This window comes from Henckelia pumila, chromosome 2 (genome assembly GCF_033568475.1).
Source record: "Henckelia pumila isolate YLH828 chromosome 2, ASM3356847v2, whole genome shotgun sequence".
Lineage (NCBI taxonomy): Eukaryota > Viridiplantae > Streptophyta > Magnoliopsida > Lamiales > Gesneriaceae > Henckelia > Henckelia pumila.
The window spans coordinates 11328217-11354492 of NC_133121.1; the positions used below are offsets into that span (position 1 = coordinate 11328217).

General features: G+C 35.6%; 3 protein-coding genes across 9 annotated transcripts; 1 reads left to right on the plus strand and 2 right to left on the minus strand.

Annotated features, from left to right (window-relative positions):
• Positions 1 to 647: 647 nt before the first annotated feature.
• Positions 648 to 16513, plus strand: LOC140882115 (beta-amyrin synthase 2-like). 7 transcript variants are annotated; one of them, XM_073287886.1, is made up of 17 exons: positions 4697 to 4837; positions 5748 to 5869; positions 10674 to 10874; positions 12646 to 12831; positions 12910 to 12999; positions 13085 to 13282; positions 13391 to 13475; positions 13642 to 13808; positions 13897 to 14199; positions 14302 to 14544; positions 14642 to 14797; positions 14875 to 14921; positions 15017 to 15160; positions 15572 to 15749; positions 15850 to 15930; positions 16005 to 16088; positions 16212 to 16513. In XM_073287886.1, the coding sequence occupies exons 2-17, from the start codon at positions 5783 to 5785 to the stop codon at positions 16350 to 16352; spliced, it is 2391 nt and encodes a 796-aa protein (XP_073143987.1). In that variant the 5' UTR covers positions 4697 to 4837; positions 5748 to 5782; the 3' UTR covers positions 16353 to 16513. The 7 variants fall into 7 exon arrangements, 3 of the variants coding, with proteins under 3 accessions (XP_073143985.1, XP_073143986.1, XP_073143987.1); XR_012150135.1 differs by lacking the exons at positions 12646 to 12831; positions 12910 to 12999; positions 13085 to 13282; ... (9 more) ...; positions 16005 to 16088; positions 16212 to 16513 and adding exons at positions 648 to 3099; positions 3365 to 3987; positions 4223 to 4432 and having other exon boundaries at positions 4623 to 4837; positions 10667 to 10802; XR_012150137.1 differs by lacking the exons at positions 12646 to 12831; positions 12910 to 12999; positions 13085 to 13282; ... (9 more) ...; positions 16005 to 16088; positions 16212 to 16513 and adding exons at positions 648 to 3099; positions 3365 to 3987; positions 4223 to 4432 and having other exon boundaries at positions 4623 to 4837; positions 10674 to 10783.
• Positions 16514 to 18165: 1652 nt separating this feature from the next.
• On the minus strand, positions 18166 to 20504 carry LOC140882117 (uncharacterized). Its single transcript, XM_073287888.1, has 3 exons — positions 19676 to 20504; positions 18611 to 19181; positions 18166 to 18520 (listed from the first exon to the last, which is right to left on the minus strand). Exons 1-3 carry the CDS (start codon positions 20437 to 20439, stop codon positions 18374 to 18376), a joined length of 1482 nt encoding a protein of 493 aa, XP_073143989.1. The 5' UTR covers positions 20440 to 20504; the 3' UTR covers positions 18166 to 18373.
• Positions 20505 to 21913: 1409 nt separating this feature from the next.
• Positions 21914 to 25896, minus strand: LOC140882116 (uncharacterized). The gene is made up of 5 exons (XM_073287887.1): positions 25639 to 25896; positions 23226 to 25404; positions 22815 to 22875; positions 22486 to 22709; positions 21914 to 22390 (listed from the first exon to the last, which is right to left on the minus strand). Exons 1-5 carry the CDS (start codon positions 25751 to 25753, stop codon positions 22330 to 22332), a joined length of 2640 nt encoding a protein of 879 aa, XP_073143988.1. The 5' UTR covers positions 25754 to 25896; the 3' UTR covers positions 21914 to 22329.
• Between the last annotated feature and the right edge of the window lie 380 nt (positions 25897 to 26276).

Below are 26276 nucleotides of genomic sequence, written 5' to 3' on the forward strand. Positions count from 1 at the left end.
GCTAGACTGCATAAATTTTTCAATCGAATTTGTTACTCTTAAAAGCTTTTCTTTAATTTTTTTTTATCACAATTAATATTAAGAATACTTTATCCTACATCTTTACAAATGCAACAGTAACAATTATGTAGTAATTTTTAGAATTTAGCAAAGTAAAATATAGATAAAGATGAATAAGTGGGTTAGGCATTTACTAAAATAATTTTTTTGGTCATTTTTGTCAAATAAAAGAGGCATATTTTTGTCCATTTACTTAAAAAAAATATATAATTAGTTACTATTGGTATCGTTTGATTTGAGTGATAAAATAAATAATAGATAAATAAGTAATATAATGTAATAAAAAATAAATAAAAAATAATAGTTAATATAGTATTTGATTTTATGAATATATTATAGTTTATTTGATTTGATTGATTAAATTTTATATAAAAATGATAAATTATCATTTTGTTTTTTTAATAATAAATAAAATATGAATAATATTATTTATAAGGATAATATAATAATTTAAGTTTAATGATTTAATTGATTAGAGATAAATAATAAATAAATAAATAAATAATATGAAAAAAAGAGTTTAATTTATAAATAAATAATATGAAAAGAAGAGTACGCTAGTAATATCGTAATAATACATCTTCTAAACGGTACCCAAGGGTTTTAGCTCTGCCCCTCTGATCACTCCGTCTCGGCCTATGCGTCACCGGTGAAAGAATCCACCGCTCATGGAGTTTCTCAACTCCACAGTCTCATCTCTCACTCCTCGCATGTCCCCTACACCTCCATTTCTCTCTCTCAAAAACCCATCAGCAAGCTCTAGAAAACTCTATCTATACCGCCCTCTTTCAATCTATTTGACCCGTACCACTGTATTTTCAAATAGACTCGAAATTTCAGCTCATTTTAGCAGACCCACGAACCGAAGGAACTATCTGAGGAAAAAACTTACTCAACATCGGAAATTTCATCAGGTGAGACCCCTTCAAATCCCAGTTCGTGAATTCTCTGAAAATGATGACTGTAAGTTAAATAATGCCGATAGTTCTGCTGAACAAAGGGGTAATATTGAGGAAAAGAGCAGTCTTGATGACAATTGCAGCGCCTCTGGTGATGTTCAAGTACCAGAATCCAAATTAATGAAAAAGCAATTTGGTGTGCCTATCTTGTTGAATGAACTCGAGGGTTGGGTTGAGCAGTACAAAAAGGATTCTGAGTTTTGGGGCATTGGGACTGGACATATATTTACTGTTTTTCAGGATTCTGAAGGTAAGGTTGAGCGTGTATTGGTGAATGAGGATGAAATTATGAGAAGAAGTGGGGTTGATCCCCTTCTACGCGAGGATGGTGAAGCTGAAGATTTAGCTGTAGTTAATTATAAAATTTCTTTTGCAAAAGACTTGGCTAAAGAGATGGAGAGTGGAAGTAACATCGTCATGAAAGATAGTTCAGTGGCCAAGTTTGTATTGCCTCACAGTAAATCAGGTGTTACAGAGGCGATTAAGGGTGTGATGTTGAAACCAAGTTTGGTACCGAGGATGTCAAGAGCTGGAGTCATAGTATTGTGTGGTTTATTTGTGGTTTGGGCAATTAAGGGCCTCTTTGGTGTTGGTGAGGATAGTGAGAAGCATACGATGTTGGAAAAAGATATGTCTAGAAGTAAGATGGAAGATAGAAAGGAGAAAGAGAAGATGATGAAGGGTAGTGTAGAGGTGATTCAGGATCCAACAGAGCCTAGAAGCATACCTTTTAAGAGGCCTCAGCTTGATAAGGAAGAGCTTCTTAATAGCATTATTAGGTCAAAAGGATCGAATCATGAATCGACATCAGCAGAGTATTCTAGATATCGGTCCAAGGATTTTGATGATGATATTCGGCAAATCAGGGCTATGGCGAGACAAGCACGAGAAATTGAGAAAGGAAACTCTTTAACTGGTACCGGTGACCATGAGAATGATCCAACCTTAAATGCATTGTCTACTGGCAATATGAATCTTCCTAAACATGACATCGTGCCTGTTAATGAATTCTATGTAACAATGGAATCTAATGGTGCTAAACGCATGAGAGTAAATGACATGAACCTGCCGACTGATGATCCGGACTATCAATCAGATCAGCCACGTGGAAGTTCTTCAAGAACTAAGTTAAGGATCATAAAATCAGTTAGCGAAGCCAGAGAATACCTTTCAAATAAGCATCACAAACTGGAAATAAACCGAGAACCTGAAGCTAGTAGTGAGTTTGACAGTGTTTTAACCACGCCTAGTGTAGATAATTCATCTTGTAACACGATTCAGACTTCATTAAATTCAACTGATGAATTATATGTTTGTTCCTCCTCAACGCCTGGACATGATTATTTGCATCCACATGAAGATTACAAGGGTATTGAAACAGTAGACAGAAATGCAGATAGCTTAGATGGTTTCCATAAATCCAGAACATCCTCAGGTCATGAGGTTGGTGCCAACAACAACGTTGCTGAAGTATCTATTGACCCGATAGGCAAAGAGAGAGAATCTAATCATAAAAAGAGCCAGACAAATGATTGCAAAAATAAAATTCCTTCTTTGAATAGCACATCACATTCTACAACAGCTGAAATTGGGTGTGGAAGTTCAATGTCAACAAAAGAAGTTTCCACTCAAGCAATACCTGGAACTACAATTGGGGGCAAAGAAGATGGTAAAGCGACGGAACTAAAGCAATCGGTCGTTAAGGGAAACTGGGTAGAGAAAAACTTCCATGAACTTGATCCATTAGTTAAAAGGATGGCAGTTGGCTTCAGAGATAACTATGTGGCTGCAAGGGAGAGATCAAATAATGGGTTGAACTCAGGTACTGATTTGGCTGAACTTAGAACCAATGGCGATGAACAAGAATTTGAATGGATGAAGGATGAGAGGCTCAGGGAGATTGTATTTAAAGTTCGAGATAATGAGCTGTCCGGAAGAGATCCGTTTCATCTTGTGGATGATGAAGATAAATATGCATTTTTTAGTGGCCTTGAAAAGAAAGTCGAACTTGAAAATGAGAAGCTGATGAAGGTGCATGAATATTTCCATGAGAACATTGAAAACCTTGACTATGGAGCAGGTACGATTTGGTTTGTTTATCATGTCCCTTACGATTTTACTACTGAGTCAGTTGAGAGATGCATTTAAATGTAACCCTACCCGTAGTGACGTGGCTTATAATTTTTCTTTGCTTAATTTCGTAATTTGCCTTCACTGGTAGACAGTTATTTAGACTAGAAATTCTTTTTACCAGTCATGATTTTTTTAGTTATTAAGAGAAAATTTCAACCTTAGTAATGCATTGAACTGTTAAACAAATGGTGCACTCTTTATTAATTCCACAGATGGAATTAGCTTGTATGATCCACCAGAGAAAATCATACCTCGATGGAAAGTCTCCCCCGCAGAAAAGAATCCCGAGTTCCTGAACAATTTTGTAGAACAAAGAAAGGCTCTTGTTGCTGAAAGTCTCAAAAATTCATTTCTCACAAAGAACACTGGAAAAGATATCATTGATAAACCAAAAGAACCTTCTTCCTCTGACAATAATCATAGTTCAAGACCTCAAAACGAGATTGCAGCATCATCAAAGACTGTTATAGCAGGTAGTGATGGTTCTGTTAGGGCAGGCAAAAAATCTGGACGAGAGTATTGGCAGCATACAAAGAAATGGTCAGAAGGATTCTTGGAGTCCTATAATACAGAGACAGACCCGGAAGTCAAAGCTGTTATGAAAGACATAGGTAAGGATTTGGATAGATGGATCACTGAGAAAGAAATAAAGGAAGCAGCTGATTTTATGGACAAACTTCCTGAGAAGGGACAAAAATTGATTAAGCAAAAACTCGAGAAGGTTAAAAGAGAAATGGAACTGTTTGGACCTCAAGCTGTTGTGAGCAAGTATCGTGAATATGCAGAGGAAAAAGAAGAGGATTACTTGTGGTGGCTAGATCTTCCCTTTGTACTGGTGGGCATACGTTATCCGATATTTGTTATCCAAATATTCTGATATGGAAAGTGACAAATATATCTTAGTCTCAGTTCGGTCGCCCCATCAACACTATGTCATCTACATTTAATGAGAAAAAATTGTATATTTTTGTATGAATGCGAAAAAAATAATTTTATTGCATCACGTTTATCTTTCTCTACATTGTATAATTGATGATTACCCTTTTTTCTTTGAAATCTTGCCTTTTCAGTGCATAGAATTGTACACTATGGATAATGGGGAACAGAAAGTTGGTTTCTATTCATTAGAGATGGGGGCTGATCTTGAATTGGATCCAAAGCAATATCATGTGATTGCTTTTGAGGATGTTGGTGACTGCAAGAATCTTTGCTACATTATTCAGGCACACATGGAAATGTTAGGCAATGGGAATGCATTTGTTGTCAATAGACCGCCGAAGGTAGTAAATTCGTAAATTTATTTATTATATTCCATACTCTTTACTGTTGATGTGATTTATATACTGTGCTACCTTACCACTTAAACATGAAATGTTTTACTCAAAGATGTCTTTTCTTTTCCTATTTCCCTTCAAACGTATTCCAGGATGACTCGTAGATTCAAATTTGATGTTTGTTGACTCTTTGCAGGATGCTATTCGCGAAGCCAAAGCGAATGGCTTCGGTGTAACTGTGGTCAGAAAAGGTCAATTGCGGCTGAATATAGATCAAACGTTGGAAGAAGTAGAAGAAATGATCGTAGAGATAGGCAGTAAGATTTATCATGACAAAATCATGAAGGACCGTTCTGTGGATATTAAGGCACTGATGAAGGGGGTTTTTGGCATTAGCCATCCATCCAAGAGGTAATGTTATAGTTTATAATTTTTCTTCCCCTGAATGTGTCGTGATATTGATCCTATGTTATTGTAGAGGTCTTCTAACCATCACATATAAGCTTCTGAAAGCTGCATGAAGATGGCTTTGTTCCCTCTATGTGTATGTAATTAATTTTTTTTATAATCTTGGTGTGATATATAGGCTCTGGGAAATAATGCTGGCCAATATCGATGGATTTAAAACTACTTGCTTTTTATTTATTATCATGCTTTTATAATTTTGTTCAACTCCCAGATTATTTATTCCCCTTTGGGTTTGTGTGGGGGATTTTGTATGGAATTTAAAACTTTGTAATATTTGTTGTTTTGGGATCTGTTGAAGATTTTGCTGCTAAATTAAGAATTTCTTTCTAAGATACTATCTTTGTTACGGTAATAAGGCAAGCTGAAATTTCTGTTTTAGGCAGACCACAGATACTATGTTGACATATTGAGCCATGAATGCGAAAGTAGGACTCCTGAGTGTTTTACTGTTGAACGAGCTAATAATTTTCTGATTCTTTCTAATATTTAACTCCACCTTTTTAGTTGTGTACATGTACTGATGCATTAGTTATTAAGATATGCTTATTTGGAAATAGTGTATTGAAAATTACTTTTTTAAGATGATGATACCTCATCAATTATCTGACCCTTTGTTCGAACATTTAGCTAATCTTCGTTGTTAATGGAGTTTGATCAGACATTTTATTCGAATTTTTAAAAGTTCTGGTTCTTTTCATTGGTGTTTTATAAATCTAGTAACCCATTACTATTATTTTGAGGGTATCCTTTTTGGGAGGCTGAAATGGACTGTTGTTTCCTGACTACTTTGGATCTCATTGAATGCCAGGTGCCAGCCGTTCTGATATGATTTTCTTTGTTCTTGTCATTGCAGTAAGAAGAAAAGACAAGCAAAACCATGAACAAGGCATGGTTTTGATTTTTCCTCCACACGAAATATTCGTAGTACATAAGGAGGCAGGTTCACATTCAAATCGAGTGACACCTCATTTTGAGGTGAGTGGTTTCTGTATCTCTTTTATCCATCTACAGAGAATGAAACACAGATTCATCATGCAAATTTGATGCATATATTTATGTTTAGTTGTTGGAATGCTAGGATTGGGCACACGAACGTCTGACTTCTAAGTAGGGAATAGTCGGAGTCAGAAGAAGCACAAGTGGTCTCTTTAGCATAGGAATGTAAATCTACTTGCCACCTTAAAACTTCAAATCAAATTATTTTGGGTGGGTTCAGAATCCCAATCCCCTTGGTAGAATTATGCAACGATCGAGCTCAGTTTTGATTGACAATTGAATTTTCAATATTAAAAGAAAACAAAAGACCATTCTATGTAGTTTGTGAATTATAGGTCAAGTTTCTTCCAGTTGTGTCTATCTATTCCTCTGAGAAGCAAGCACATAGCATTCCAAGCTGAGCCGTTGAGGGCTATATATATGAAATGACATGGCCTTGAGTTCGACCAATCTGCCAAGCTAGTGTAACAGAACAAGCATATTTAAGCTTTGCTTGTGGCGGCTGGAGGTGTAAAAAGAAGGATGTATTGCAAGTCTTCGACCCATAGAACAGAAGAATCATTTTTTGAACATATACAAATAGGCTCGATGTGTTCACTATAGATCATCTTGATTGAATATATACATACATTTACATATATACACAGTCGTGCGCGCCCACACACATATATAAAATAGGTGGTTTGGTTAAATTTTAACCCTAATATGCGTTCAATTATAACACAATAAATAATTATAAAATATAAATTTATATATTTTGTGTTAAGGGGTAAAATAGGTAGTTTGGTTAAATTTTGACCCTAATGTGACACATACGTACCAAATTCAAAAATATTGATTCGAAATATTATAAAGCTTTCCTGTTTAATCTTGATTTGTTCATCCTTTAGTCTTCTTTTTTTTTCCCCACCTTAGTAGTTTCTTGCTTGTTCAAATGAATACTGATATCTCAATTAATTGGCTTTGGTATCTTGTTTTTCTTGGTTGGCTCATGAAATCTTCTTTTTGGGTCATCCATGGCTCTTGTGTTTCTATTCATTCGCCTTCAATGGTGTTTGTTTTTCTCTTCTTCTATTCTTTGAATCTCGTCTATACTTATTTTGAGTTCTGCGACGCCTTTAGCAGAATGGACAATGTTTGGTTCTGTTTCCTTATTTTGGATGTTTCAAGACCTTGTAGATACTTTGTCGGGCTCGCCCTTCTGTTATTACATTCATTTGGCTTTTGATTACGATGATTATATCTGCAGAATTGTTTGTTATTGTTGGCAAGTGGAGAAGTTTTTGTTACTTGGTCAATGAATTCCTTTACATGGAAACCAATAAACATTTCAGCAACATAGTTAGTTTCGCTATCAGGTCATCCTCATGCATCGATAATGTTAAACGATGCCTATGAATATTCATTAAAAATAAATTTATCCATCGCTTTTTAAGTAATACGTATATGGGAATTATTTTTTCGGTTTACCTAGGAATTATATTAAGTTTCATGTTGACATTGTGCATGCAATTGCTTCCATGACTTGTTTTGGTGATAGCTCTTAAACAATTGCCACACACTTCGTACCATGAAGTGGCTTATTCTCAGCCTTATGCATTGTTGATTCATATAGGAGATTTTGCAATAGTAGTAAGTTAAAGGGACAAATACTATGTGTTATTGAATTTCACCTTGCAATTTTATTCATATACGTTAAAATATTCAAACAGCGACTTTTTGGTATGAATGATATTTTTTTAGTATGGTGGTTTTATCAAGTGTTGTGATATCATGTTATTCTAATTTATGGTGTACATGATTCAAAAAATGATTAGTTTATATGTCTGACAAATTATTTTTTTGTATCTGCTATTGTCCAAGAGTGAGTTGTTTCTCGAGTTCGCAATAAGCTTGGTGATTCACATCTCATTCTTGCTTGTCCAGTTGTAGTTCGTCTGCAACTTGTTGAAAGCAGACATTTTATACTTGATGAATATTGTTATCATTGCGTCATTTTTTCTGCTCCAACGAAATAAAAGTTTGTTGTGTGTGAATGTTTTCTCTCAAATATAAATGAGGATGTGACTTCAATAACAATTTTCGGGATCGGACTTGATATTTTTTAGGCCTGAGACGAGTTTTAGAAAATGGGCTCTCAAATAATACAATGTAGTTTGTTTTTAGTTGATGAGATGTTTTTCTACAACGAACACCTAAAAATATAAACTAAAATATAAATTCCAAATCACATATAATATTCAAAATGTATGTAAAATATTCAAATAGCATAAAATTTAAGTTCTTTTTTCACTTAATATCGTTTTTAAGCCTTAAATATTGCAGAAGCCCAAAATAACTTATTGGGCCAATTAATATAGTTGGATTCCTTAAGAGTCAAATAAAATAAAACTATTTTTTGGACCTATACTTAATACTTAGTATAATTTTTTTGGGCCGCCGAATTTACATGGGCCTGAGACGGAGGCCTCTTGGGCTTCCCTCAGGTCCGAGCCTGACAGTTTTGTAGTGTTGAGAAATCCTACAATACAAGTAATTGGCGTACGAGAATTTGGGTTTTAGAAGACTTTCAAATTCATATGTATACCATGACTTTATTTCAGATTTCATTTAGGCCGTGTTGAGAGAGCTTTTAAAAAGCATTTGGTTTTTTCTTTAACAAAGTTTCACAAAATTTCAAAATTTTGTGAAGTAAAAGCTGAGTAGTGCTTCCTGGAAGCTCTCCCAAATATTACCTTAATATCTACTACGAAACATTTGAAGATCATAGTTGTGTTATATATTATAATTTGAATGAAATTAGAATACAGAGCTATAAACATACACGAGCTAATAAATTTTATGGTCTGCAATTACCTTAGCTATAAATAACTACATATAATCATGCAATATATACATAAATTAAATGATGTTTTTGTCTAGGTGGTTGCATTTTTTTTAACTATTTTTAATAAATAATTATATACAATCATGCAATATATGCATATACCATGCAATATAATAAAATTTATACAAAGTGTAAATGAATTATATTTAAATAACAAGATAATTAATAAAGATAGGAAATTCTAAATGGCAGCTGCCAGCGACGGTGTTGTTCGAGACAGGGTTTGTGACACTTTTTGAAGAGAAAACAAATAATATATTAATAATTAGGGTTTTTTTAAGTAAAAAAAATAGGGAGAATAGCATTTTGACCCCTGTGAAACTAAAAAAAAAAATTATAAAACCCTCTGTGTAAATTTAATAGGCGAAACACACCCTCTGTTATTAAGAACGAAGCCTATAACCCTTAAATTCGGGAAGTAATATTCACGCGTTGTGAATGTGAGTATTTTTTGCTTTTTGAAGAATTTTAATCCCAAAGTACCGAAAATACCCTTAAACCCTATATTAAATCATAGGCTATTTTATCTCTCCTTTATTTTAAAAATATATCTTTTTTAGTATACTAATATATATATATATATATATATATATATATGTATGTATGTATATATGATGAGAACTTTTAATTCAATGAAAAAGAAAAAAGAAAATTTATTTTAAAATTATTTAAATTGTATTTTATTTTTTTTATAAACTATATTGATTTTTTTTGAAAAAAAATATTGATCATTAAATTCATAATAATATTTTTCCAGAAATAAAATTTTACCAAAAACAAAATAGTTTAGTGAGTTAAATTTTAGTTAGCAAGATCAAAATAGACTGAAAAAAATTAGCATTTTCGATTTAAAACAAAAATGAATTCAAATTATTTTAATATATTTAGAATAACATTCATTAACTCATTTAAAAAAATTATCTTTCATATATATCATTTCATTGATTTTTGAAATAATATGTAGCAATCTGTATTCTTCATCATTTTCCTTTTGCTATTATTTTATTTTTACTTTTTTTTAACAAAAAAGATGCCGTCTTCTTTCTAAAATTTCTCATTTCCTTCATCCGCGTCTTCAACCTCCAGATTTTGCACCTTCCTAGCCCTAAAAATTGGCTTGATTTCACAAGGGGGAAGAGAGGGGGGGGGGGAGGGAATTGGGAGAGATTTGTAGAGAAAAGGAGGAATGATGGAGGTGTTTGTTCCTCTTGTGGTTGTTGTCTGTTAAAAATACGAGGGTAAAAAAGTAGTTACCTAATTTCTAAATAATTATAGACTTTGAAAAAATCGGATGGGGCATTCGAGCTTCATTTTGAATAACAGAGGATGTGTTTCGCCTATTAAATTTACACGTAAGGTTTTATGATTTTTATGAGTTTCATAGGGGGTCAAAATGCTATTCTCTCAAAAAAAATATGTTGGCTTTCGACTCCCTCTTGGCCTCTTGCTTGCTTTGTGTCACGGATCGGAACTCGGCGCCATCTCAGCTGGTGCCCATGGTTTCCTCGCACCTTAACATACGAGATTACAAAACTCTATATATATATATAGTACTGCTGCACCTCCTTAATTCCTGTGTCTCCATGTAATGCCGCATGCCTACACAAGTACGTACTTCCAAAACTCTTACGTACGTTAAAACTCATCCATCCCATTAAAATATACACGACACTTATATTTTCAAGGTTTCATTCATGTGTCATAATTTTGTTGCATCTTTACACGTAAAAATTATGCTAAGACGTGTGTGTATGTACGTGTCTGCATTTAGCCACTCGACCCGTATGTACACTACATCACTACTGAGATATTCATTGTTGGGAGATAATTTGCTCAAACATCGATCTAAATGATATTATCTATGCATAATTCATAATCATCATGTGGAGGCTGAAGATTGGGAGAGGAGACGACGAGGATCGCAGCTGTAGCCCTTATTTGTACAGCACCAACGATTATGTGGGACGGCAGGTATGGGAATTCGATCCTCATCACGGGACGCCGGCGGAGCAGGCGGAGGTCGAGGAACTCCGGCAACACTTTTGGGACAACCGCCACAAGGTCAAGCCCAGCAGCGATCTCTTGTGGCGGAATCAGGTATATATCTATGTATTATTATTAAGTTTTCAAGTAAAGAAGATTATATTGGTAACACGGAACAGTTAGATTCATATTATTAGTGAAAAATAATATATTTTTAAAACAAATGTAAGGAAGGGAGCAGTCGAGTTGAAGATTCGTTTAACAAAATTGACAAATGATTGGGAAAATCAAATATACTTAATTTGAAATATTGTTTTGTCCAGATCAAATGTTATGTTTGAAATTTAATTTATCTTATCATATTTTAATTTTTCATAAAATAATGAAGCTGTTTATACAGAAGATATATTTAGAAAAATAGTTTAAAAACCCGAAGTAATTAAACAATATTCTAGCTTGGATCTGATTTCGAAACCCTAAAAAAAATTAAAAATAAAAATTTCCAGATGAAAAATATATCAAGAAGTAAATTTAACGAACATTTATCTATAGTTATTCTATTTAATTTGTTTATTTATTTTGAGGAAGAATGAATTATAAGCTTTGTCAAACTGAGAAAATATTTTTGATCTCTTTTTAATTTTATCTCATTCTTTAAAATAAGAAAGATTAAATGAATTTTTGTTCAAATCAATTCAAACAGTAACCAAGAGCAAAACCAGAGATTCTCAAAACCGAGAAACAAAAAAAAGAGTATATATATATGATTTTGGTTTCGACCTTTGACTAGAACTTGAACCGTCGGTTCAGAGAGAATTAAAATATGAACTAATTTCCTTCTCAATGAGAATTCTGAAAAATATGTATAAAGTGTTTCAGCTGTAACAGTTACAGGATGAAGCTTCACTTAGAAGTTAAAATTTTCAGTTTCGTTCCCACTTTTAAAAATAATAATAATAAATTGGAACCAAGACCAAAGCCAAAACCACGCAAAAAACAGTAATCCAAAACAGCTTCTGTTTTTTTTTTTTTTTTTTTTTTTTAAATAATAATAAAAACACTTACGAAAACTAAACTTATTAAAAAAAAAGAATTAAAAAAAACTAAACTTATTTAAAAAGTGAGTAGAGGCTAAGTAGGGATCATTTTGAAATAAAACAGAAAAGTTAATATAAGTTAAAATTTTTTGGAAAGAAAATTGTTTCTAAGCTTAATTTTTAATAAAATAACGACAAAATATCTTTAATCTATATAACATCGATCTTTTTAATTATATAAATTTTGGTTCTCATACAGTCATACCAACAACAATGTATTAATATAGTTATTGCTACATTTTTAAATATTTTGTATCAAAATTAATTTATCTTTTTTATAATATGTACGCTTGAAAATTTATATATTAATAAAAATTACAAAATTACAAAATTTGTAGAAATACACAAAATATGTACAAAAACAAAAGTTGGAAATGAAAATCATATAAAAAAAATGCAAATTACACACAAAATCACATCGATACATTTGCATTTCGTTTTTAAGAACAACGGAGGGTAATTGTGGAATATGATAAATTTGTTAAAAAAATACAAATGTCAAATTATAATTTTAAACCATTAACAAAAAAAATAATAAAAACATTAAAAAAAAAAAACTATCTCAATCTTGCATCTCGCCTTGAGTTAAAAATTATAGAATTTGAGGCAGAATTTGATATATATTCACAAGAACTTCCACTCAAGTGACTCATCGCTATTATATCCAAACTTTTTAATATTCGAATAAATTTCGGTTCGAAATTTAACGCAAACAATTGAAAACCGAAATCTACGCGGTTCGGTCGACTCGAACCGTGATTGAGACTGGGAATTGATGTCTGTTTCAGATTTTGCACGACAAGAATTTCAAGCAGACAATTCCCCAAGTGAAGGTGGCCGATGCAGAAGAGATCACCTACGAAGCCGTTACCACTACACTGCATCGAGCAATCACCTTCTTCGCGGCGCTTCAAGCTAGCGATGGCCATTGGCCGGCGGAGAATGCCGGCCCATTGTTCTTTCTTCCACCTCTGGTCAGTACAGTACTCACTCCTCCATCAAGAATTTCCCCAAGTTCCGATTGATGCGAAATTATGTGTGTATCTCTGCAGGTCATGGTTATGTACATCACTGGCCATCTCAACGCTGTTTTTCCAGCTGAATACCGTAAAGAAATAATTCGCTACATATGTTGTCACCAGGTCCAATATCTGATTTGGAAGTGTTATTGGATAAATTGATGATTTGGTAGTGATTTTGAATTCCTTGTGTGTAATTTTATGGCAGAATGAAGATGGTGGGTGGGGTTTTCACATTGAAGGCCTTAGCACAATGTTCTGCACAGCACTCAGTTACATTTGTATGCGGATATTAGGAGAAGAAACTGATGGAGGAGAGGACAATTCGTGTGCTAGAGGCAGGAAATGGATACTCGAGCATGGCACTGTCACAGCTATACCTTCGTGGGGAAAAACATGGCTTTCGGTATATAATTGGATCGAAACAAATATCGAACACTAGTTGCGGTTAGTTCGATGTTTTAAAGAAAGCTAATAGAATACTGAAATTTGGTTTGTATTATTCTTGATTCAGATGCTTGGAGTATTTGACTGGTCAGGAAGCAACCCCATGCCCCCTGAGTTTTGGCTTCTCCCCTCTTTTCTCCCTATGCATCCAGGTACTTAGTCCACTGGCATTACGTCGTATTCTAGTTGAATATAACATTTATGATGCTGGGAGACTATGTTGGGACCAAAAAAACTGGGTAGCTATTGATTGTGGTGGAAGAGGAATATTTTTTGGGATGTGAATATCTGATTGTCATTTTCTTTACTCGAATGCAGCAAAAATGTGGTGCTACTGTCGAATGGTTTACATGCCCATGTCCTATTTATATGGCAAGAGATTTGTAGGTCCAATTACTCCTCTCATTTTGAAACTTAGAGAAGAGCTATACGATCAACCTTATGATGAAATTAATTGGAGGGCTATTAGACACCGGTGTGCGAAGGTCATTCCAAGAATTTAGTTGAGCGTGTACCATATACCGTGTATGCTTGACAAGATTGTTGAATCAAATTGATTGCATGATAATGCAGGAGGACCTCTATTATCCTCATCCTTTCATACAAGATTTGATCTGGGACAGTTGTTATGTATTAACAGAGCCTCTATTAAGTTGTTGGCCTTTCAAAAAGTTGAGAGAGAAGGCTCTCAAAGTTACAATGGAGCACATACACTATGAAGATGAAAATAGCAGATATATAACGATTGGGTGTGTCGAAAAGGTGCTCTGTATGCTGGCTTGTTGGGCTGAGGATCCCGAAGGGGACTATTTCAAGAAACATCTCGCTAGAGTTCCTGACTATTTATGGGTAGCTGAAGATGGCATGAAAATGCAGGTGTGTGCATGTGATTGGGATTACATCCATGACACATTTTCATTATTCTGTTTATCGTTTTCTTATAACAAACCTATCATCTGTTATACAATTATGGTGCAGAGTTTTGGCAGCCAAGAGTGGGATACTGGTTTTGCAATACAAGCATTACTGGCTAGTAATCTCACTGACGAAATAAGAGAGACTCTAAAGATAGGGCATGACTTTATAAAAAGGTCTCAGGTCAAAGACAATCCTTCTGGTGATTTTAGAAGCATGTATCGACATATTTCTAAAGGATCATGGACTTTTTCCGATCAAGATCATGGATGGCAGGTATCTGATTGCACCGCAGAAGGATTGAAGGTATCCATCCATATTTATGGTCAAGGTTCATTATTGTCAGAAAAAAATATTTAAAATTACTTCAGGTTTTGTTCTTACGAAGCTTTTTGATCTCTAGTGTTGCCTTCTCTTGTCAATGTTGCCTCCTGAAATTGTTGGAGAGAAAATGGAACCTGCGGGACTGTACGATGCTGTCAACATATTGCTGTCTTTGCAGAGTAAAAACGGTGGTTTATCTGCATGGGAGCCTGCAGGTGCCTCAGACTGGTTGGAGGTGGTTTCTTTCTCAATATCCTTATTTTAAAGAGCTAGTTATAGAACAATGAAGTTAACAGTTCTCTGTCTTCCCAGTTGCTCAACCCTACAGAATTTTTTGCTGACATTGTCGTCGAACATGAGTAAGATTATTTTTCGCCTCACGAGTTTGGGATCTAATGACTCAAATTTACTACAAAGTTAACGGTCTAAATTCAAACCTTGATGCATAAAACAGGTACGTGGAGTGCACAGGATCAGCAATCCAAGCTCTTGTTTTGTTTAAGAAGCTGTATCCCGAGCACCAAAAGAAAGAGATAGAAAACTTTATTACAAAGGCTGTTGCATACCTTGAGAATATTCAGCATCCAAATGGTCCATGGTAAATATCTGATCGTCTCAACACTAAGGACCAATTTAAACATATATATATGATGATAACGACCACCCCTTGACTTTCTCTTCACAAGAATCAAGGCAGGAAAATTTATTTCTACTGATTTAATGTTGAGAAATGTAATACAAAAATTTGTAAATAACACTTCAGTGCTCAACAAGCAGAGACCTCCCTCTAACCCTTGCCCCCTGGCCAAGCTATCACACAAATGTAACACTATTTTCTGAATACTGTATACTAAATAATCGCCCCTTAGCTTCCTTTTGTTTCCTTTATTCTCTTCCCGCTTGCTGTGTAACTAACTCTTCTTTTAATATACTTTGGGCATCAATGTCGACCGGCCTCTCTCCTGGACCTGTAACAGTATATGATAAGTGACAATGCTCTTGCATGTAGGTATGGGAACTGGGGTGTTTGCTTTACATATGGTACTTGGTTTGCGCTTGGAGGACTTGCAGCAGCTGGTAAAACTTATGAGAATTGCCTCACCATTCGAAAAGCAGTTGAGTTTCTTCTAAACTCACAGAGGGATGATGGTGGCTGGGGAGAAAGCTACCTTTCCTGCCCAAGAAAGGTAACTTGGTAGACATTTTTAATATCGCAAGTTTAATCTGCTAAATGGCAGGGATGGGACATTGTTGTTCCTAATAAAACTTCGACTCATCGACTAAAAGGAATATGTCCCACTCGAAGTGAATCGCTCGAATTTGGTACAGACAGCATGGGCTATGATGGGTCTGATCCACTCTGGCCAGGTAATTAACTTCATTTTAACAAACTATTAATTCCAATAATTATAACCAAAGAGCTATGCTGATATTCGTTACAGGGGGAGAGAGACCCCACACCACTTCACAGGGCAGCGAAGCTTTTAACAAACTCCCAATTAGAAAGTGGAGATTTTCCTCAACAGGTTTAGCCAAGATTCTTGCAATTCTCTCTTTCTTCAAATAGTAGATTGGACTATCAAGTTGTTTATGTATTGCTGTTACAAATGATGATAATGTACATTGATATATTGATGTGTAATTGGCAGGAAATTACCGGAGTTTTCATGAAAAACTGCATGTTGCATTATGCAGCATACAGGAACATATACCCATTATGGGCTCTTGCAGAATATCGCAATCGGGTTCCATTGCCATATCTATCGCCTACACGCATCACCCCTTCTTGATGAAATACTGTTTGTTTTTCATCGATTATTGTGGAATGTAAAGCATTCTGGCATATGTTGTACGAGCGGTGCTGTATGTAAGGTAATGTTGGGTAAAATACTAATAATCTTTGGATATATTGAGTATATGCGGGTGAACAAAAATGGCTATAGGAAAATTAGTCGAGGCAAGAGTTTGACTCTTTTTTCTTAAAACGTTATTTCCCTGTCCCGGTGCTTACGGCTATTGGCAAACGTTTCCGAAGATACAATGACTATCGACTTTAAAATAGTAGCACTACAAATTTTAAAGTCACACGAACTTTGAAATGTTTAGAATGCTATGAATTCAAATTTTACTCGTTCAACTTAAAAATCCAAACTCAAGATTTTATGTCTTGTAAAATTTGAATCTAAGTGTTTTGCTTAAAATTTGAAACACCTCTCGAATTTAATTCTAAAGATCGAATCTAACCGCAAAAAGCATAGAAAATTCGAACCAAGATTTTATGTCTTGTAATTCGAATCTTAAGCGCTAAAAGCTTAAAAAATTTGCAAAAGAATTAAATAAGAGAGAAGAGAATAAAAAATGGTGTGAGATGCAAATGAAAGGGGATCCCTATTTATGGATGTTGAAAAACCTTGATGAAAAAACACAATTTTTCACCAATTGGAACAAGCACCACTTCACATGAATGTGAAGTGGTGCTTCCCTTCACCACACCACACGGCCATTCAAAGGCCGTGTGATATACTTCAAATTCACTCGGCCACATGGCCGAGTGAATTATGTATATTTACTTAATATATATAATATAATATATAACATAATATTATAATATATATATATATATGTGATATAATATAACATAATATATTATATTATACACTCATATACATATATCGTTTTCATTAACTTTTCAACACGATAAATTCGAACTAATTAATTTCTCATTCACTTTATTTGATCAATAATCGAGAAATAATTTTCTTACGAATTCTACTCGCGATATAGAATTCGTTCGCAACTTGTTCGAACTATTTATCAACTTTAAATGAGTACACAACTCATTTTTTCCAACAGGTAATTCTGGCTGCTGTAAGATTTTACATATCCAAATTGTATCTCTTGGTTTCTTGACTTCCAAGATTGTTTGTATGAAACTCAACAAGCTATTTGTTTAAAATGCAATGTTGTGATATGTTTCATACTTGTGCTAGCTGCAAGATTCAGAGAGAAACATTGAAACTTGCAAAAGAATGACTTTTTGATAGTTCAAGTCCGACTAGTTCTTGCACTTCTCAAGTTTCTCGCCAAACTTGACTATAATCAAAACCAAACGCAGGAGATGCCAGTTTAGCCTAACAACGTGGATAAAATTCTAACAAAGAAACCTCGTTTAATCACGAAAACTATGGAAGGGAAGCTTCAATGTGGAATAATCAGATAAGGGTATTGTTATTGGTTATCACCGCAATTTTTGGCAAATGTTTAGCTTTTGAAAGAATTTGTTGCCACTTTAATTAAAGAAGAAAAGCAATCTAATTACTTATCATTGCAGAATCCTCATTAATCACGGTAATATTCAACAGGAATGTTGACGATTTTTTGTTCGATGTTTGACATAGATTTGATAAAATACAAGGGAGCTCATTTCAAGTAAAAAGAAAAAGAAAGAAAAGAACAACTCTGGCCAAGTTATATATCCTCAGACCTCACTAGTCTAGCCCTGCAGCCCATTGGAACATATGTAATATTTAACTGTCAAGTCTGCACCTTTACCTTCGGCTTTTGTTAGTAAATGATTAACGAGGGAAAAAAAAAAAACAAAGAGAAGCAAGCATGAATCAACTAGACTCATGTGATCATAACCATTTTGTTTTGTCAGCAGAACATTCATATACAGTTGAAGTCCTTATCGGTGCGTTTCAAAAGCTACTACAGTTTAACAAGAATGACACGACACATTCCAGATAATGGAGAAAGACGAGTTTGCAAATTAGTTCAAAGGTATCTGAAGAAAAGCTTCACAGCAAACATTTCATTTCTTGGCTAATACTTTCTTTGGAAGCAACTCTAGCGGCGTGGTTTTGAGCAGGAAGAGCCTAGCTGCCCGTTCTTGCAAAGTGCCCCCACATTTCAATCCCCGTGTTTGAAGTTCTGCTTTTAATCTTTCCATGCCAATAACCTAAAAAAATAGATTGTGGTTATCATTGGAAGAAAACCAATGTGTGGATTTACAATAAAGAGCTTAAACCATTTAACATCAACAACATACCTCTAATTCTGCAGCTGAATTATATTCATCAAAGTTCAGGGGCTTGTCCAAATCTTGAACTTCTGCAACCACAGACACCGATACTTTGCCAAGTGGATCAGAATTGGTAATGCTGCTCACTTCTGCCGCAGATGTAACTATTTCCTCGGGACCAGAGACTCCAGGGAGCTGACCGACCATTTCTTTCAATTTGCTTGAGTCAAATTTGTGAGGCACCTCCATTTTGGATTCGCCGTGATCCATAATTTCCTCCGGACACTCAACTGCAGTTTTATTCCTACTTATACCTTTACCATTATCAACACACCCACCAATAATATCATCTAATTTTGGAGAGTCTTTAGCAGAAACATCCTCTTCCTGGTAGCCATGGGAGCCTTCATCAACAGAGCCAGATATGACTTTCTCGCAAGTAATAGAACATGGAGCTTCCTCAGCTTCCTTGCTTGAATCTGAAAGAGTCCCATTATCAGTGATAACGGATTTGGCATCCTCCACCCGGTTGTCTCCATCAATGTCTTCCTCATCCAAGTCTTCACTATCACTGTCTCCCATTTTTCTCTTCCCCAACCTGAAAAAGATCAAACATGTGAGGGAAAGTGGGAAACACAATGAATACTTCAGCTATATTTCATTGCCACAAATCATATGCGAAGCAGCAACTTTTAGACTCTTAATTTCAAGATTAAAGATCAAATGGCTCGATAATTTTCAACGGAGAGGTTTAATTGCACTCAAAACAGATAAATTCTTATGAGCAGAAACATGAATCTCAGCATCCCCTGTACAGTGCTCACAATATAATTTGGCTCCATAATTTCAAAAGTTCTAACGAATCAATGATAAAACTTTTCATTAATCTATTCATTGTGGCAAGATTTTCAGTAATTTCACCCAGCACACTGGTTATACAGTTATGTTAAGGCAGCAAAACTCCTAACCATTACTGTGTTCAAATTTCTTTCAACATCATCCTTAATTTCAAACCAAGTCCCCAAACCTACAAGTCCAACAGCATAAAATAGAATAAAAAGCAAAGCCAAATACACAGTGGAAATTTCATACCATATCTTCAATCGCTTGGCATGATTCTCAGTCTCCTTTTTACCAGCCTTCCTCTTCAACCCATTCATCGACTCCCTGACCGACTTCTCCACCTCCTCCATGCACCTTGACGACTCCTCCCTATATTTTGCCACATACTTCTCAGCACCATCACCCCCCTTGTTCTTGGCACCCTTAGCAACTTCCTTGGTCTTCTTTTTGATATACTCCTCGGCCATCCTCTCCAACTTCCTTTCATCTGCTGCGGCCCTCCATTCCTCCAACTTCTTCTCCGCGTTGACATGCCTGAGCCTTCGCCCACTCATATCCCTGCAAGCATCAAAATTATTCGTTTTCTTCTGCCCAGCCTTGGTCGCTGCACCTCGTAGCAAAGACCCAAACCCTCCTTTCCCACCTCTAAGCCTGAGCGAGAGATGAACCACCACTGGAAACTTCCCCAGCTCTCGATCCGACCGAGATTGAAAGCTGGTAGTTCCACTACAAAACAATTGATTACGAGGCAAACCATCAGTGTTCAACTCTAGGGTTTCAGGGATTTCAGTGGTTTCTTGGGATTCAGCGATTTTCAAAGTTTTGCGATCATGGAGGATGCGGGAGTCGCTGAATCGGAGGAGTTGGAGGTGGGAGGGGACAGATGTTAGAGCTTCGATACGGCGTTTGAGGATGGAAACAGAGATTGAGGGTGTGTCGAAATTCAAGATTTTGTGCTTGCCATCGAGCAATTTTACGAACAGCTGGTGGATTTCAGATTCAATCATCTCCATCGTGTGGTTTTGCGATCGATCTATTGCCTCTGAAAACTCTTTCGCTCGCGCTTCCCTCCGGTAGAAGAAGAGGCTCCGCCTATTTATGGACCCGATTTCATCAACACAGGCCGGGCCTGCGTGTTATTGGGCCGTCAGGTGAAGCTTCCGAAATTTGAAAATTTGTAAAAATATACATACACAGATACACTTGAACTAGAGATATATCACTAATAAAAAATAAGAAAAAAAAATACTACATTAACTTTATGACATTTGGTGTTTTTTTATTTACGAAAATGACAGTTAACTATTAAAATTGATGTACTTTTTACCTTTTTTAATTTTTTAATTAATTTTTTCCCTTTTTTTTTTCTTTCCTAAAAATACACGGATTTTACAGGCACGCAACGCATGCACGAAATTACTAGTATTGATAATTTTATAACTTTAATAGTGATAATCATAGTAAAATCAACGGTGGAGTCAGGATTTTTGCTCAATTTAAAATTTTAAGCTCTCAAATCATTTAATATTTTGAATATACAAATTTTGAATAATTTTAAATTAATTCGATATGAGCTTATACAAATTTTTTTTTAAAAAATTGGGCCATCCATGTAGACCACCAATATTGTGGCTCCGCCACGGAGTAAAATGACTTCCTACAGTGTATTTCAAATACATTTGGGGAGGTTATTTTTTTTAAAAAATGTTTAACCAAGTCTATTTTCTCAAATATGTTTGATTTTAAAAAAAACGGTTTTAAAATAGCATTTAAAAAACTGTTTCTTTAAGAAGTTAGAATTTCTATTTTTTCGATTTTTTCTTATAATTATATTTTAAAAAAATAAATAAAAAAATTTCGACATATATCAAAATGTCAAAATCACTCTACTTTTTTTCAATAAAAACACTTTAAAAAGGAGAAGTTATTTTTGGGCACTTTTTCAAAGTTAAAGTCAAACTGGCTCAAAGACTTTCAACTTCGATCATAACTTTTCTTGTTTTTAAGGAGGACATGATGCTCAGACTCTTCTCTTCAGCTCAGAATAAAGAAACAAGAGCAGAGAACTCGGCATCTCCAGCAGTGAAGGTGGTCTCTTCAGAGCCGAGCCTTTCCGAACTAACTCTCACCTCATGCTCATCGCCTTCTTAGCCATCTGCTCAGAGCGAGAGGCCGAGGTTGCCTCGTCACACTCTAGGCAATAATCTAGAACATCCTAGATAGGGAGACCAGCATGGTGGCATTCAAGGAGCTGAAGGATCTTCCTTTAGCAGCCGACCAAGCCACCCAAAATCGACCTTTGTGTGTTCTGATTCAGGATTCTTGATCCAGCTGTTCCTGGTTGTGGACGACTCATTTCTAGTTGTATCATCACGCCTTTGCGCTTGTATTACCTTTTTCAATGAACTGTCATTTTACTTCTTTCTGAAATTTGGATAAAAAGTTTTGGCATCGTCTCGGTTTATCAAAGAAGATCAAACATCAGCATAGCAAATTGGACCATGCTTTATTCATACATATGTTTTATGTTCTAATGGCATGTGTCAATAATACATAATGCGAGCATTGTTCTCATTAACAAATACAGCTTGCCAACAAACAGAGAAAGGATAAAACTACAAATAATTTCAAATTTACAGGTAACATCTTGTCTTTCCATTCCAGACAAGCTTTATAAAAACCCAAAACAAATCCAAAAACCGTATCTTATTGTCTTGTATGTTTTCTCTAGTATTCCTGGCTCAAGAAAAGATCATTTCACAGGCAAAAATGTACTCACAACTTTGTATCAGTATATGAAAAAATAGGCAATACAACTTATGGGGTAAATTCTTTCATATTGTTCAGCCAAGAAAAGTAGTCGCTCACAGAAATACCAGTGAAAGCCCTCAACTCCTCTGCGGCTATGATTGTTGAGCTCCTTTTGGAATTCGCATGCCAAAACCACGCCGTAGCTTCTCCATGCTGTTCATAATCTCGAGTTAGTAATGGAAACAATTTTCGTAAAAATGATTCAGGAGCGAAGGAAACAAAAGGTATACACCCGAATAGGGACATACGTTGGAGCAAGTTTACCCAGGCTCTTTAGCTCCTCACCACTGTCTTTGTCTATGATTCTGCCGGATATTTCAATGGCATATGATCGATTTTTATGGGTTGGCATCCCTCTACGTTTCAGCAAATTCAGATCTTTCTGGTTAAGTTCTCTGCCATTCACATATATGCCAGTGTTTCCACCAGCACACTTTTCTGGCATGGGACAGTTAAATTCCTCGATGCCCGGCTGCAAGAAAAGAGAGCTAATTCGTTAAGAAACGTATGGAAGAATCATGCATTCACCAAATTTGAGACACTGTTTCATCAATGAAGATGGAAAAAAAATTCTTACAGGAATTATTCCTAGACAAGGGCCTCCCATCAAGCCCCAGAATCCAGCTCGGTAGTCATACCTGGTAAAGAAATAACATATGAAATTTCGATCAAATGCAAAAAAATATATATCTTAAAATCAGATTTGATATTATAACAACTAGATATACCTTGTTATATGTGCCAATATATTTCACATATATAAATAGGTGTTGATTGTAACATAAACTATATGACAGATGATTAGATTTTTGGTCTCATGGGGATTGTGTAGTGGACTAGCTCCATGGTCAAACTGCGTGAACTATGTGTTATGCCATATTCTCTTTTTTTACAATACTTCTACTATCAAAATTCAACTGTGCATCAACAATCTTAACAGAAAGTGATAAGGAAGAAAATGGCATGTTAAATATAAGTGGGTGAATACCAGTATTGGCCAGGGTGGATGGGTCCGGCAACTTCTTCGGCCTTCTTAATCATTTCATTTGGCATGCGATGCCCATTAATGGTCACATCAGCTTTTTCTTTCTCCGCATTCTGGTTTGATCTACTAAATTCCTTAAAGCTCTTTTTTACAATTCCAGCAAAAAATGACTCAGATGCTCTTCTGCCTTTTCTGCTTGCCTCACCAGAATCAAATGATGTGCCAGTATTTGAGAAATCATTTGACGATATGTCCGTCTCAGTTGCTGCTGATGAGTCATTGATAGAAGATTGTTGCCTGGTAGTCTTGCTTGGCAAGTATTTTTCATGGGAACCCTGATGGTTCTTCACATGAAACTTATTTGAATATTCAAAGTATTCTTGAAGCGATGATCCTACAGGAGGTGGAGGCTGTTTATTCATTATTTCCTCGTAAGCCAATTTAGAGTCTTCTCTCGGCACATTCACACTTTCGATAACTTTCTCCACCTCAATAGTATGCTCAGATTTGGAATTTTGGTGCTTGGCCTCAGAAGAATCGCTGCCTCTTCCCCGGTGAGGTGAAGGTTGTTCAGGTTCTCTATCCATAGACTCGAATTCATAACCAGCATTATCATAATCATCAGATAAGAAAGTGGCCCTAACTTGATTTAGATGGCCATGCATGTATAATTCCCCTCGTATTGGTGACAGATTGCTGTTGTCATCAAGCTTAACAGGATCATCCGTTGTTGCTTCTATATCATCACAAACCACTAGTTTATTGTTGGAAAATGCAAAAACAATCACTATAGAGCACGCCCCACATTTAATTTTCTTCCGGCGGTCACTGTTAGTTGCAACATTCTTCGGTAATAGCAACAACTCAAAACAATTGAAGCATACGAAGAATGGAGCACCACCACCTATAGGGCGACAATGTAGTACAGCAGAAGCTGAATGCACCCTTGGAGGAAGCCGGCGGATAAAACCATCCACTTCAGAATTCACATCATTGCCCCATCTCGTGTGTGAGAGAGGATTATGAGATCTTGAAGGATGATGATTTGTAGATTGGAAATTATAATCTCGTGGACTGAATGAGCCGGGATTTTTGTGATAATTAGACATTGTATCAACTGAGACATCGGAGAACTTATCGCTGAAGGCAACAGGCTGAGGAACTCGTCTCGTATTTAAACAATGGAAACAAGAGCAAGATGGATGATGATGGTGATGGTTGGCTCTAGGATTATATGGCTCAAATGGGTCCAAATAAGCCATGCCATCACCCTGGTAAGATCCAGAACTATATGGATGAGACGAAGGTTGTTGATAAGGAGGCGGCGTTCGAAAGGGACCCCTTCTTGGCATCTGAGATCTCAATGGGCCCTCATATTCTTGGACACGATTCGATGCGTATCGTGAAGGATTAAAGCCATCACCACCCATTTCTGTTCTGTGCATCAGAGAAGACTCAGGGTATTGATTCTGATAAGAAGGCCTATTAAAACGTGCATCGAGATACGGGTATTGCCCTGATGAACTACTCACTCCCAATGATTTATTGGGATACCAATTCTCAGAACCAGAAAGGGAATCTCCATGCACAATCGGCCTGTCAAGAAAAGTCTTTCCTTTACCCCTTTCATTCAAATAACCATACCGACCCAGTCGTTCATTCGTCCCATCCAACCCCCTCCGAATCTTAGGCTGATCTTCTCCAATGCAACCATCTTTGTTAAATCCATCCACACCAATCCTATTCTTCACCTCAAACTCATAATCATAACTTGGCCTAGGCACGAGATTAGATGAGCCATGCTCCTCCGAAACTTGATCCAATCTTTGCCTCCCATTCTCATCTTCATTATATAAAGTCAAACCTTCGAAATCTCGATCGACGCTTGCTCGTCCCAACTCATCCAAATCTCTACCTTGGATCGTTCCACCCCTATGGTCCCACATATTCTGCCTATCCATCAAACTATCACCGTAATTTTCAGCTGAATCCCGCAAAGCCCTCCCCGCAGCTCGGCTAGACGAACTAATGCTCGACATCCCATCACCCCGGCCAATCATTCTCCTCTCAGACACACTATTATTTTCCTCGTATTTTTCAAGATACTTCTCTTTCATCTTTGCAACCTTTTCCTCATCAGACCTTTCTGGGAACGAGTCCAAGTCAACACCTTTTTCCCCTCCTGAAAAGTCAAACATAGAACCCGCAAAACAAAAAACACAAAGAACAAAACATCAAGAAAAGATTGACATCACTCAAGCCCCACCATTCCCAATATCTCCCAGATCAAAAGAAACCAAATCAAAATCGAAAATTTCCCAATTTCCATAGAACCCAAAAACACCATGAAAGAAACTAAATCGCAGAATAGTTCCCAAAGCACAAATCTTCTGCTTAAAATCAATGAAAAAGTTACCTCTGAGAATAGCCCCGCAACCACCGCACCGGTAAACAGAGTAACCAGTGACCTCTGGAAGCAAATTATCGCACTTCGGACACCGAACTAAACGAACCTCCGCTGTTTCTGACATTCTTTTTTACAACTAATTTCAACTAATCTTCAACATGCCCACAAACTTACCATTCATGCATTTCTTGGCATTAAATAAATAAATGGGGGAAAATATAAATTTTTTAGGTGAAGTGTTTTTTAAAAAAAATTGAAACTTGGTGTTTTTCCATACAGTAAACGCAAAGTGACGATTGGAATGGAGAAATAGGAGGATAATAGTCAAAATAGTCATGTAAGTTTACTTGTTTTGTAATTTAGTCCTGTAAGTATTAAATTTTGAGTTTTGGTTCTGTAAGTTTAGTTATATTTTGGTTTTTAGTCTTTTTTTCATTTAAGAAATATTTTTATAATTGGACCGATGATCAAACCGATCTAACTTAAAAAAAACAGTCCAATTGATTGGATTATTTTAACCGAACGGTCGTATCGAGAAATCGTTTATATAATATAATTAATAATATATTTTAAATTATAAAACCTAACAAATTTATATAAATAGAAAAAATATATATATTTATCGTAGTTTAAAAACTAAACTTTAA

Coding starts and splice junctions, on each gene's coding strand:
- LOC140882117 (XM_073287888.1), bottom strand. CDS start 20,439: ATGGAGATGATTGAATCTGAAATCCACCAGCTGTTCGTAAAATTGCTC. Junction 19,182..19,675: donor GCCAAGCGATTGAAGATATG/GTATGAAATTTC, acceptor GATCTTTTTCAG/GTTGGGGAAGAGAAAAATGG. Junction 18,521..18,610: donor ATTCAGCTGCAGAATTAGAG/GTATGTTGTTGA, acceptor CTATTTTTTTAG/GTTATTGGCATGGAAAGATT.
- LOC140882116 (XM_073287887.1), bottom strand. CDS start 25,753: ATGTCAGAAACAGCGGAGGTTCGTTTAGTTCGGTGTCCGAAGTGCGAT. Junction 25,405..25,638: donor TTGCGGGGCTATTCTCAGAG/GTAACTTTTTCA, acceptor TTGACTTTTCAG/GAGGGGAAAAAGGTGTTGAC. Junction 22,710..22,814: donor CTTGTCTAGGAATAATTCCT/GTAAGAATTTTT, acceptor CTTTTCTTGCAG/CCGGGCATCGAGGAATTTAA.
- LOC140882115 (XM_073287884.1), top strand. CDS start 729: ATGGAGTTTCTCAACTCCACAGTCTCATCTCTCACTCCTCGCATGTCC. Junction 4,433..4,622: donor TTGTCAATAGACCGCCGAAG/GTAGTAAATTCG, acceptor GACTCTTTGCAG/GATGCTATTCGCGAAGCCAA. Junction 4,838..5,747: donor ATTAGCCATCCATCCAAGAG/GTAATGTTATAG, acceptor TTGTCATTGCAG/TAAGAAGAAAAGACAAGCAA.